Consider the following 12,355-nt stretch of genomic DNA (forward strand, 5'->3'; position numbering starts at 1 on the left):
AGTTCCTGAGTGTTAATTGATAGCTGCTGTGTTTTGAGACTGTGACTGCAGAGATTGTTCTATTTCCCGAGAAAATGACAACAGTATGGTTTAACAAATAGAACTTGGAAGTAGCAGCCCATAATCTGTGGAGGTTAGAGTGGGTTTAATGAACGTTGCCTACCAGAAATGATGACCTAAGGAAAGCTGTTCTTGGTCAAATTCAGAAAAACTGAGGATGCAGCTATTTAACAAGGAACTTCTCTGAATAAAGGACAAGACTTCATCTGGAGTCTTTTGCATCCCAGTAGATTTCCTATTGGATTAAATTTCCATTAAAAGGGAGAATGCCGTAAGACTCTTCATTGTTCCTTGGCTCATTGTGTGGAGGAGATGAAAGTAGATGTTATGATTACGTAATGCAGTGTTTGTTTATGGTTTAGTCCTAAAGATGTGATTTACACATAAAGATGTACACTTGCAATATATGATACATTTTCAAGACATAAGATATCTCAGATGACAGTCACTCTTAGGAATGGCGAATTGTTATAAGCATTTATTAAGGTGCTGTAGTTACAGTAGCTGTTATGATTGGGATTCTGTAAAATGCTTGTATAAAGTCTACGTCTTAAGTACACAGTCGGTTTCAGAATCCTGTAATCGATTCTTTTAATATATTATATAATGTGTTTGTTTAACATCATTTGGCTCACAGCGGATTTCTCTATTGTCATCATAATTAATCCCCGTTTGTTCATAAATAGGTGTTCACCTACTGCGTGTATGCATAAAATGCCCATTGACTAACAAATGGGAATACAGTAGTCACTAAGAGAAACAAAATTACCATTTCATAAAATCAAGTTAAGCCTTTTGTTTGCTTCAGAATTCTCAAAATTTCTGTTCAGAATACCAGTAGGGGATTAATGGAAGTAATAGGTTAGGTCCTTTTACACTCTGTGTGTATTAAATCTGTTGAAGCACTGACAACCTGCTCCATATCCGTGGAAAAAATTATCAGCATATAATAGCCCTCAGGTTGCCTCATGGCCATTTTTCTTAGGATAAGTTATTTTAACTGAGATTCAATTGTAATTCTACTTTTCCTTACTGCCTAACTGATATACAAATGAGTCTACAGTCAGATTTATTCAGTCCGTGTTGTCAAACAAAAGATTTCTATCTCAAGTTCTGCTACCCACTGTGTGAAGTTTGCCATGCTTGCCAGAGCCCTGCATCTAGGGAGTTCTGATGGTTAGCATTGCCTTTTTAGTTTTCAAAACAAATGGAAACAAACAGCTCTCACGTTTGATAAGCTTTCCTTCCTTGGAGATCTTCTAAAGCCACTTGGACATGGCTCTGGGCAGCCTCCTCTTAGTGGCCCTGCCTGAGCTGGGGTGACCTCCAGAGGTTTCTTTTAACCCCAACCTTTCTGTAAATAAAGCAAAAATACACATATATGTTTCAGCTGCATTGAAAAAGGATGGCAAGGTGATGTTGAACAGATAAATCCCATTGGACTTAACCCTGCTTTGCATTTTGCCATGCGAACTCCATAATTTGGAATTTTATTGGAGGCAAGTATTTGTGACTTTTTATATCATGGGAATAGCAGAATGTTGGTAAAGTAAAAGTAAATGATGCATCTTGTGCTGTTATTAATAAGAACCACGTTAGTTCACAAGCGTATGATGTAATTTTCTAAATTGTTATAGCAAACCCTTAGGTCTTTCAGGTGAGACAATTAACCTTTTAAAAAAAGGAAGACACACTTGAGGAGTCTGGCTTCTCTGCACTGTTAGTTCAAGCTCAGCAAAGATTGCAGCGATTCAAACAGTTGTTTGAAAATGCAGCGTTCAATGAAATGCCTTACACTGCTACAGGCATTGCTTTTGGACTTCAGGAAACTGAGCCTGTACAAACTGAGGTTCCGAATGTGCAAACCTATGCTGTGTCCAGTTGTTTTATGTTTGAATAAATAAAACGTTCATGCTCAGCCTGTCAGTAGGCGCTATTAACAAGCACTGATATTTTCAGAAAGATGAATTGAATGGTTTAGTTTCCTGTAGAAGTTGCAGCATTCCAGGGTTTAGGAAAGCAGCGTTGCATTTACTTGTTAGAAAGGTACGCTTTGCACTTGAGTAGTTCTGGTAAGTGATGACAAACGTATATTGTAAAAGCCAAAACTATGCAGAAGAAGGTTCACTCATTCTGATGTATTAGATTGCATCTGTCAGAATGAGATTTTTCTTTTCCCGAGGACTCCTGAGGAAGTTTTTTTCCAGCATAGCAGATATGCAGTACTCTTTGTTACTGATGCGCTTATATGTGTGCAGCAGTTCTATTTTATCTACAACAAAGAGCTTAAGTGGTGTTTTGATGCTGCTTTTATGGAAAAATTACATATGTGATCTCTGTTTTCAGAAAGCTATTGCCTATCTCTTTCCATCGGGCTTATTCGACAAACAAGCCAGGCCAATGATGAAGGTAGGATTTTTTTTATTGCCTTTCTGAATAACTGTAGCATGGCATTTCAAGTAACTCTTTTCCTTTTGATGATCCTGGTTTATTTATTTATTTACAGCATCCCACTGAAATTTTTCCAGAACAAAGGAGTAAGTGTTCATGATTCTCTATTTATTTATTTATAAGTATTATAAGTTTGCCATGTATTTAAAATGCCTTTTGTAGATTTATTCTTACTAGGAACAATGGGAGTGTGTGTGGTGGGGGAACTAATGAGCAGTGCAAAGGCTGGTCTAGTACTATAGCTTTTTGGATTAAAAAGAAATACTTCTGGATTCTAGTATGCCATTGGGCTTTCCGGGTACTTGTGAACTGACTATAGATAAATGTTTTTCTCTGTTAGAAATAAACAGTAGGTAGAATGACGTGCAGAGTCCTCTGAAGTCACAGAAAAACCTTTTGTTGTATTCAGTAGCTTTTTTGACAGAGCTGTCTATCACATCCATAAAATATTCGTTAATGCTATTTTAAACCAAAAGCTTTCTCGCTAACTTTGGTGCTGTAAAAGCAGAGAAATTAAGCCTTGTAGTTGCCATTTGAGAGAACAGAGAATGGTGTGAGTGTAAACTCACCCCATTTTGACCTATTTTTTACCTGGAAGTCGTAACTCCACATTTTATCCATAGTCTTTGGTTTTCCTTCTTGAGGCACCTTAGGAAGTCTTGGTTGTATCAGTGACATGCCAATGTATTGCTCAGTGAGAACCTGATTGAAATCACCAAATTAATTTTATAAAGAATACTTAAAAAGATATTGCTGTTCATTTTATTTTCCTGATGTTTAAAATGAAAACTAGTAGCACAGGTATGGAATTCTTTACTCACTGAACTATTAAGTTACAGATATCAGTTTCTGAGTACCAGCAAAATCCTACAAGTTTCTTTCCTTCCTTCTACTGAACCTGGAGTCAGTAAATTCTTGATGCTTTTGGGGCTTTGTGCGTCTTCTAGAAAGGTGTCGCTTTGTCAGAAATCATGGAATGTCAGCTATCAAATGATATCATGCATTAATTTCTAACTAACCCCTCATATGAAATACAAAGTAGAAGGCAAAAGGACAAGACAGTCATGCAATTTGAAAATTCAGGACTTGTTTATAGCAGAACTAAGGTACTACCTTGTTCTTTCAGGACCAAAGAATTCATTGACTTCTCTGCCCAGGGAAGTGTATGAGCTAATTAACATCAATCTATATGTCTAAAATAGCAGTTTTCGATATTCATTTTTTTAAAGGCAGTGTTGCCTGTCCGTTCATTGTGTCATTAAGAATTTTAAGTGCAAAGCCATAAATTTATCCTTCAGAATGTGTCCTGGATAGTCATTTCTACTAAATATGCTTTTGTAGCCATGAAACTGGAAATTAATACATTCCCTACTAGTATGTGTGCATTGAAGACCCCTCTATTTTTTCTACCTTTGTAAAATCTGCACCTTTGCATTGCACTTCTGTTGTATTCTTGCTCAACGTTCGAATGCAATGCATAGCATCCTTATCCAATATTACCTATCCAAGACAGGTTCATGGAGTCTTGTCTTCGTCTGTAACTTATAGATTGCTTCCTGTGAACTTTACTGGATAAAATGGCTGGAAACTTCTTTCCAGTTCAGTTTTTAAAGAGCTCTCAGGTATTAATTTTTGTTAGTTTTCCTTATTTAAGACACTTAAATTTGGTAATCTGTTTCTTTTTCTTTAGGTTGAAATTTGTGTCTTTAAATAGCCTTTTTTAATGGACAAAAATAAAGTGGACGTGCTGAATCAAATGTTTTGTTCCTGTACTAATTATGTAAACCATAGCATCAGTCTTTAATATAGCCCAAAGGCATCACCATGAACAAATCTTAAGATCTTCTAAGTTCTGAACTTCAGTGAGTTACCTGCAAAAAATGACTGTACGAATACTTGGTTTGATTTAGATATCTTATGCTAGTAAATAATGTGCTCTGCATTTAAAGCATTGTTTTCCAGAGCAGATGATCTTCAGTCTTTTGAAGTCATTATGTAGATTTCAGTTCTCTTAATTTTAACTTATTTCTGGAGTGGATACTTGCATCTGTAACTGTACAGTCTTTTGGAGTTTATTTAAGATATCTATGTGAAATTTCCATGTCAAAAGAGATATTTAGAAGTATTGTATTACATCATTATAATTACAGCTAGAGATTGCTTTTTTTACAAGGTAGTTTAAATTATTGCATTTCCAGACAGTTTGAATACCTATGAAATGTCTCCGCTCTCTGATACTTAAAAAGGTAATCAGTATTACGAAAGAGGTTTATAACTGCAATTAAATACAAAGATTTTTTATTTTTTTTTAGTGTGTTTGCATTGCTTTCTTGTCTAATCATGCTTTTCATTAGAAATCCAGTGGGGAGAAGATGGCCGTCCATTTCACTTTCTCTTTTACACTGGCAAGCAGTCGTATTACTCATTAATGCATGTAAGTACATTATAATCTATAGTAACTAATGTTAGTTTCAAGTCAAGTACGTGTTATTCTAGAGATGCATGTGAGGAGCTTCTACTTTATTTTTACGGGAGGTCATATAACCACTGAAGATAGATGCAATGTATATTTTTGTCATAATGTTTGTGATTAGGAGTGTTTTAATGTCACGCTTAGGAGAATAGAGTACATAACAGTTGCTGCTTAATTTTTGATTTATTTTTCAGTCTTGGCTGAGATCTGCATCTGAATAGTCTGAACACTTTCTTGTAGCCATAAGGTTAGTAGTGGAGAATGCACAGACAACAAAAACAGCTTAGTCCTAGAAAAATCACTGTAGGATAATATTGGGGGGGAAAAAAAAAAGTTGTTTTTCTCCCTTGAAGGGCAAAGCTATAGGAAACGTTATTTGTGCTGACATTTAGTGTGAAGAAAATTTGCATTTAAACTGCTTAATTGATTTTTCTGAGACTGTTTCATTCATGCAAACTTGAGGCTTTTTTTCTGATTAGTGTGGTTCCAGGAGTAAAGGATCTGCATCTGTTTACCTGATAGAAGCTTTATCTGAACGTAACAAGGCCCCGGGTCCTAGCACGGGTTATGAATAGGCACTTCATATCTGTGGCCATCAGTAGGGCAAACATTATCCGTTTCTTTAGAAGAGTTTATAAAGATGAGCATGTTTCTTATGTGTACTTAGGGCAGACGAAAGCGAAGCTGCTGTATACCAAAGAATTTAATTCCACAGTTACTTTTTTTATTTTTTCCAAGAAATTAATTCTGTCATTAATCTATTCTCCAAAGGGGGAAAAAAAAAACAACGTTATCAAAGTCAGCACATAGGTTTACGGGGTGTAGTGTTTTTATTAGAATTATCTGGTATTTGTGTTCTGTGTACCCAAAGGACAAAATCCCCACTTGTCAGGTACATTTATTTCTTTAGGAGAATAAAAACCAGCTCCCCCCACTCTTTTCCTCCTTTTCTTTTTTATTTTTTTTGTTGTTGACCTTGGGCAAATGAGCTTCTTGCCCTGGCAGAAATGAAATGAATGATAAATGTAGAGTGTGTCTTTGCTGAGTAATGGAGCTGCAGCATAGGCTTTCCACAGAGGTTTTCTCCTGCACAGCCTGAGGCAGCCCGAGGACCCCTGCTGTTCATTTAAATAGGTATGTCAAATCTGCCTCGAAACGCCGCTGGTTTGATCTGTGGTAATATTTGTGAAGGTTCCATATGGACTTGAGCCCCCTGCAGTGCTAAGAAATAATGTACAACGCTTCATGGTGCAGACGCAAATTTTCTCTGAAAAGGGATGCAATGCTGCGTTTTAGCTGTCGGAGAGGATGATGGAGCTGACGCGCTAGGCCTGTCAACTTGTTACACGGATGGGTTGCACGCAGCGAGGCTGTGGAAAATCTGTGCCTTTTAACTTTTCTACTTAATCACGGTTGTAGCATTGCCTTTAGACTGTATGCTACATTAATTCTCTTCCTGCCTTCTGCCTTTCATCCCAAGTTTCACGGAAAAAAGTAAAGCATGCAGGTCTTGTAGAGGAGCCTTATCAAACAGCTGTCATCTGACAAGCCATTTGCATTTGTTTTGGCTGAAACAGAGCAACCCAAGGGCAAGATGTTTTGTTGCATTCCATCATAATGAAGAAATTACAAATTTTACAAGGAGCACAAGTTTATTTTTAGCTCTTCTGAGTAGTTAGAGTATGCAAGATTGCCTTGGAAATCTCAAAGAGAATAGTGTGTATCTTGTTTCTATCAGTGGCAGCCACCTTCGAACAAAACCTCTTTGACAAACACAAATTTCATTAGTAATAGGATATTTAAGTGCTGGAGTGTTCTTAGAATGTTTCTGAATATCTTCATTAAATAGACTTCAATAAGCCTGAATCCATTAAGCGAGATTTAAGTTTGGCTTTTTTTTTTTTTTCAGTCAGCCAAATTAAAGAAGAAATCTGCATGAAATTCCCAGTGTTGTTTTAACCTCTTATTAGGCTAATGTGTATTTAAGAAAACGTATTTTTAAATCTCAAAGCTAATTAATTTGGCTAGGGAAAAAAAGGGGTTGTGTGTTAATACGGTCTGGTGGAAGTGATCAGTCCTGTTTGAGGATGTCCTTTAAATTGCTACATTAAGTCTAATAAATTGGATAAACATAATATTTAGCTTAAATTTGTGTGCTGTTAATTACTACACAGATTCCTGCAGAATTTCACTTTTATTAGTGTTCAGTGGCATTGGTGTTAACAGCATTGTTTATGTAGTTAAATGCTAGTAAACAATATTATCCACTTAGTGAAAATAGAAACTGTGTGTATTCACATGTATTTTAATAGCCAATATATGCGTTGCTATGACTTGAATATTAAATGAACTTTCATAAAGCTTATTCACTTTATATTCCATTGTTGCCTTTGTTCTGCCTGTTGAATAAAGTTTAGCTGTAGGGAAAGAGCAGTTTCTTTTTGTTCAGATAGATGAAAAATTCTTACTACACGAAACAGTTTCATAGACGTTTGGCAGTATATTTGATCATCGTTTAACTTAAAAGTTTTTCAGAGAGGATATGGTCATATTTTTGTGATGAGTAGAGTAAGAGACAATGGGCTCTTCGTACAATTCTGAATGCAGAAAAATAGTTATTTTATGTAACTGCTGCTTTACATTTTTAGGAGTATCAGAAATAGCGGGTAATGCATATAATAGAGCATTTTAACTCCTTAAACAAAGCCTACGTGCTGAAGTGAAAAAATGTAAGCAAAAAAAAAAAGGCAAAATGCAATGTAAAAATATTATGGACTTTGCAAAAACCAAAACACCACAATTTAATGCCATGATAGGTATTTTCCATTTAAAACAATAGCAAAAAAACCCACGTCGTCTTCTGGGTTCCCATTCACTAATTTCTTTCTAAAATTTTATACAGGATAAAATAATGTTATCTCTTATTTTAAAAGGCTGCATCCTTACATGGATCTGAAATTTGATCCTTCTCTTAGATACGGGAGCAGTTCAGTTCGTAGCCAATCTTGTAAAATCAGCTGTTTTGATTGTGTAAGAGCTGAGTTTACAAGACACACAGATGCGTACATTCATGAATTGGACTATTGAATCCTGAAGTGATTGGTAAAATCCTCACCTGCCAGCTTTGGAAATGCAAGCGTGCCTTCAAGACGCTTTCTCTAGCCTTTGGGGAGTGAAGATTTGTCAGATAAATTATTGGGCACTATGCACAATTCCTGATTTTTGCAAAGAATCACCCACATGCTTTACTACACACGTGAGTGGTTCTTTTAGTCTGTTGACTCCGTCTCTATACAGAGATTAAACACTTGCATTCATTTATTTTTTTAATGCTTTAGAGCAAAATCCTATCTCATAAGAGATTCAAATTGACTTTTATTTCTGATTTGTTTTGCAAGTCAAAGTATTTTACAATTTATTATTATTTTTAATTTCAGTGGACATTACCACTATAGATTGGCCAAAGCATTTTAAAGAGATCTTCTTCATTCCTGCAAGTGCACGGTTTTAGAACTTAAGCATGCTCTGGTTGGGTGTACCTGTGGACTGTCTTAAGGAGAGATCTCTCTGCTTGAACAGTTGTGAAGTTTTCTTTTTGGTTGGAACAATGAATTTCTGAGTCTAAAAACCAGTGGGTGGCAACCAATACCTCATTTTATTAACATGTGTATATCAGTAGTGTTTTTAAAGGGCTGTGACATAGTTGTGTTAGGCTTTTATTGGTGCATATATAAATACGTATTATATGTATAAATATATATGTGTGTGTGTATATATATATATATATATACACATATATATACATATTTTTTTCAGTAAAAAAAATCTATCCCAATAAAAGTAACCCAATTAAAAATATATGCAGGACAATGTATGTGTCCTGAAGATGATAGATGTTTATGAGTAGGCAGACCTGGCTTCTTTGCCAGGTAGGAAGGTGACACTACATGCCTTCCAAGAGATAAGCAGAGAGGCTGGCACGTGAGTGAGAACTCCATGTATGTATTTGTGGTGATTCTGCCCACAGTGGGGGTTGGAACTAGATGATCTTTTAAGGTCCCTTCCAACCTAAGCCCATCTTAGAATTCTATATTTATGAGCTAATAATCCATCGCCTTGTCTGATTATCTGACGAGTCTTCTCAATGTCCAGAGTACCTTCTCCATTCCTCATTTGATGACTGCCACTTACAGAAGCTCAAAGAGCTCACCTGGAATCTAAAGCCTCTGTTCCAGTCAGCTCTCTGCATATACCTACAGCCAAAACTTTCCTATCCTTCCTTTCCCTACCTATCATAGTCTGAAGCAGAAGCTTCCATCCTGGTTCTTCTTCATGTGTAACTACAAATGCATACTAAATCTCTTGATGTCAGACACACGTCATGCCCACGAATCCAAACCATGTGTCTGCTTTTCCTGTATAAAAAATAATTATTGCAGCATAACAGTCTACTTGGAAGTAGAGTTGTTAAGCTTATTAGAGCTGATGTGAAATGAATCTTGCCCAAAGTGGTGCTACCATACCTTGCTATCTTAGAGATCCATATACGTATTTCTGATGACTGGAAATCCTTGAAGTTATGATTTGTTATGCACTGTTATTTTTTGTTCCATCTGTTTGAAGATAAGTAGGCTTTTTTAATTGAGAAATTTTCCTAGTTCCTCCCCAGAACAGTTATCTCTGTCAGAATTGAAGGATTTCTTCAAAGCATGCTACTGTAATGTGTGAGTTCTTGTGCTGCCTCAGGAAGTGGACACTTGTATGCTTCAGGATTTTGTCCCGCGGAGTTATTCCAAAAATACTTTTGTTTCACAGTCCTGTTAAAAATATTGCCGGTGATCTGCATCTCAGGCCTCAGAATTGTCATCCTTTAAATGCTTTCTATGCAGCTCAGATACCAATCAGTTCTTAGTTCATACATTTTCAGTACACATTTTTAGTCAGTGTGCTGGTGTTTTTATTAGTGGATAAATCAGTTTGGACAGTAGATGCTTCTAACTCTAAGCAAGATGGGGCTTTTTTGTGTTTTTAATGACTGTAAACCTGCAGAAAATTCATTGCATCCTGATGCAAATCATTGCTTATGTTGAGTATTGCTTATGTTGAGAATAGAATTGCAGTGGTTAATTTTTGACAGTACACAGCTTTCTCACGTTTCTTTTGTAATCTAAGTATGTAGAATTGATTACAAGCTTTGTGTTTTCACATCTTGCTGGAAGTAAATGATTTGGCATACATTAACTTTGTTGCAGTACAAAAATTCCTTTTCTTCAGTATTATTTGTAATTATTTCTCAGAATATTAACATGTGATTTAAATCTCTTTTGTAATTCAGAGTAGTAGACATAGTATTTTAGAACAGAACATTGTGAAAGTTTCTGAACTGAAGAAAAGTGAAAATACTCATTAAAAACATTGTCACTCCTGTAATATTTTCGGTGTGGCTTTGTGAATATTTTTGCTTTTGGTTTTCTGAAGTTGTAAATCACTGTCACAGCAGCGTGGTTTGGAAATGCAGAGCTGTGAATCACAAGAAAACTGTTCTGAAAGCAAAGTTGTACAACAGAAAATCATAGCCGGTGTATCTGTAATGTTTGAAAGAATAGAAATTCTGATTTTGATAAATGTACGAGGATGTATTGCTTTGTCCCTTGGAGTGTGCCACCTTGGTGGAGAATTCTGATTGATACAAACTGCTGTTAAAACTGACAATCTAAATGTACCAAAGTGTTGCTAACTGAAATAATCTGCCATTTTAAATGCTCTCACTCTTTTGAAGAAGACGAGCTGAAACGTGGATGCTCTAATGGAGTCGTTCTGCTTTATGTTTTGGAGGCACGTCCATTGTACAGATCTAGCTGTTTCCCTGCATACCTTTGAGAAGTTTTGTACAAGTCCTGTGTTGTAAGATGGCAACAAACACTGAAATAAAACAGCAGAATTCAATATTAGCTACATTGAACTGCATATGAAAATATTACTTATACTATCTATATGTTCACTGATTTAGCTTGAACGTAACTGCATTTTTTTAATCTTATTTGTTAGAGCTCTGCTTGTTTCCCTTGAATTCTAGATGTTTGGACAGTGAAAACGTAGATTTAGTTATTAAAATGCATTTAGTATCGAATGGGAAACGCATTTCATTATTTGTTCTGCGTATATTTTAGGAAACATATGAGAAACTACTAAATGTTCAGAAACATCAGGACCAACTGGCCGCTCAGGGCTTTTCTATGCAGAAGGAGAAAAAGTAAGTTTCCAGTTGGAATGGATCTTGAGATTAATTTCCTTGAAATGCTTTGGTTGTTTTGGCACGTTGTGTCGTTCCCCCATCCTGCCTGAATACATTTTCAGACTTTTTTCCGATTACTTGGCTAACATTTGTATGCTAATTTCAGGTTTAAAAGTCTTATTTGTAATCCATATGTGCAGAGTACTCATTGCTTACTCCTGAAATTGGTGAATTCCCAGCTATTTCTCTTGCTCTTTTGTATCTCTCTCTCTTCTTTCCAATGTTCTGCCCTCTGCAAGACTTTTTCAATCGTGGAATCATAGTCTTGGGTTGGAAGGGTCCTCAAGGATCAAGGTCCAACCCACCTGCTACAGGCAGGGCTGTCAGCCTCCACATTTAATACTAGGCCAGGCTGCCCAGGGCCCCATCCAACCTGGCCCTGAACACCTCCACGGACAGGGCGTTCACAGCCTCTCTGGGCAGCCTATTGCCAACGCCACTCCACTCTTTTGCAAGTATGTCTTGAAGATATTTAGAGAGTATCCAGGGTTCTTTGTGTCTGTGTAAAGTTTTCTAATCATTTCTTCATTAATGATTTTTGAAAGGGTATCAAACTCTTTCAGAAAACAAGGCCTTTGTAAATACCAAACAAATCGCTTGATTGCTGGACAAACCTGAAGGCTAAAGCTGAGCTTGGTAATAGTCTTTCATTAATTACAGTTCTTGAGTATTTTTACTTACCAGTATTTCGTCGAAGACCATCAGAATCCTTATTGTTCTTCTTTTAAAGGCTTTGAACATCTAGATTGTCAAAACCATAGTAATTTTAGAAAAGTTTATTTGTTTGAGTTTATGTACGTAACACCATTACTAGGAATTGAATGAAGTTTCTCTTCTTTCTTTAACATTTCTGGTAAGCACAGCAAGCTCTTCCACTTGCTGCTATCTGCTGGGTGGAGAAGGTATATGTACACACACACACACACACACACACGCACACACGTATATTAACCAGAACAAGCTGTGGAGTTGGTTTCTCCATGTGTACAGTTCTTTGAAATGAGGGTATGCTTTAATAACTATTTGCATCTCTTAAGCAGTGTGCTTGCTTTTGGATACAGCTAGGAATCCTTGAT

General features: G+C 36.3%; 1 protein-coding gene across 1 annotated transcript in view; it reads left to right on the forward strand.

Annotated features, from left to right (window-relative positions):
* The window catches only part of MRPS9 (mitochondrial ribosomal protein S9), a 36,142-nt gene that overhangs the window by 12,479 nt on the left and 11,308 nt on the right, over positions 1–12,355 (forward strand). Inside the window, exons 3-6 of the mRNA XM_072358244.1 lie at positions 2,407–2,469; positions 2,567–2,597; positions 4,866–4,945; positions 11,155–11,237. Coding sequence (XP_072214345.1) covers positions 2,407–2,469; positions 2,567–2,597; positions 4,866–4,945; positions 11,155–11,237 — 257 coding nt within the window. The remainder of the gene's footprint in view (positions 1–2,406; positions 2,470–2,566; positions 2,598–4,865; positions 4,946–11,154; positions 11,238–12,355) is intronic.

The sequence above is a fragment of the Excalfactoria chinensis genome, chromosome 1, assembly GCF_039878825.1.
Source record: "Excalfactoria chinensis isolate bCotChi1 chromosome 1, bCotChi1.hap2, whole genome shotgun sequence".
In the NCBI taxonomy this organism is placed as follows: Eukaryota; Metazoa; Chordata; class Aves; order Galliformes; family Phasianidae; genus Excalfactoria; species Excalfactoria chinensis.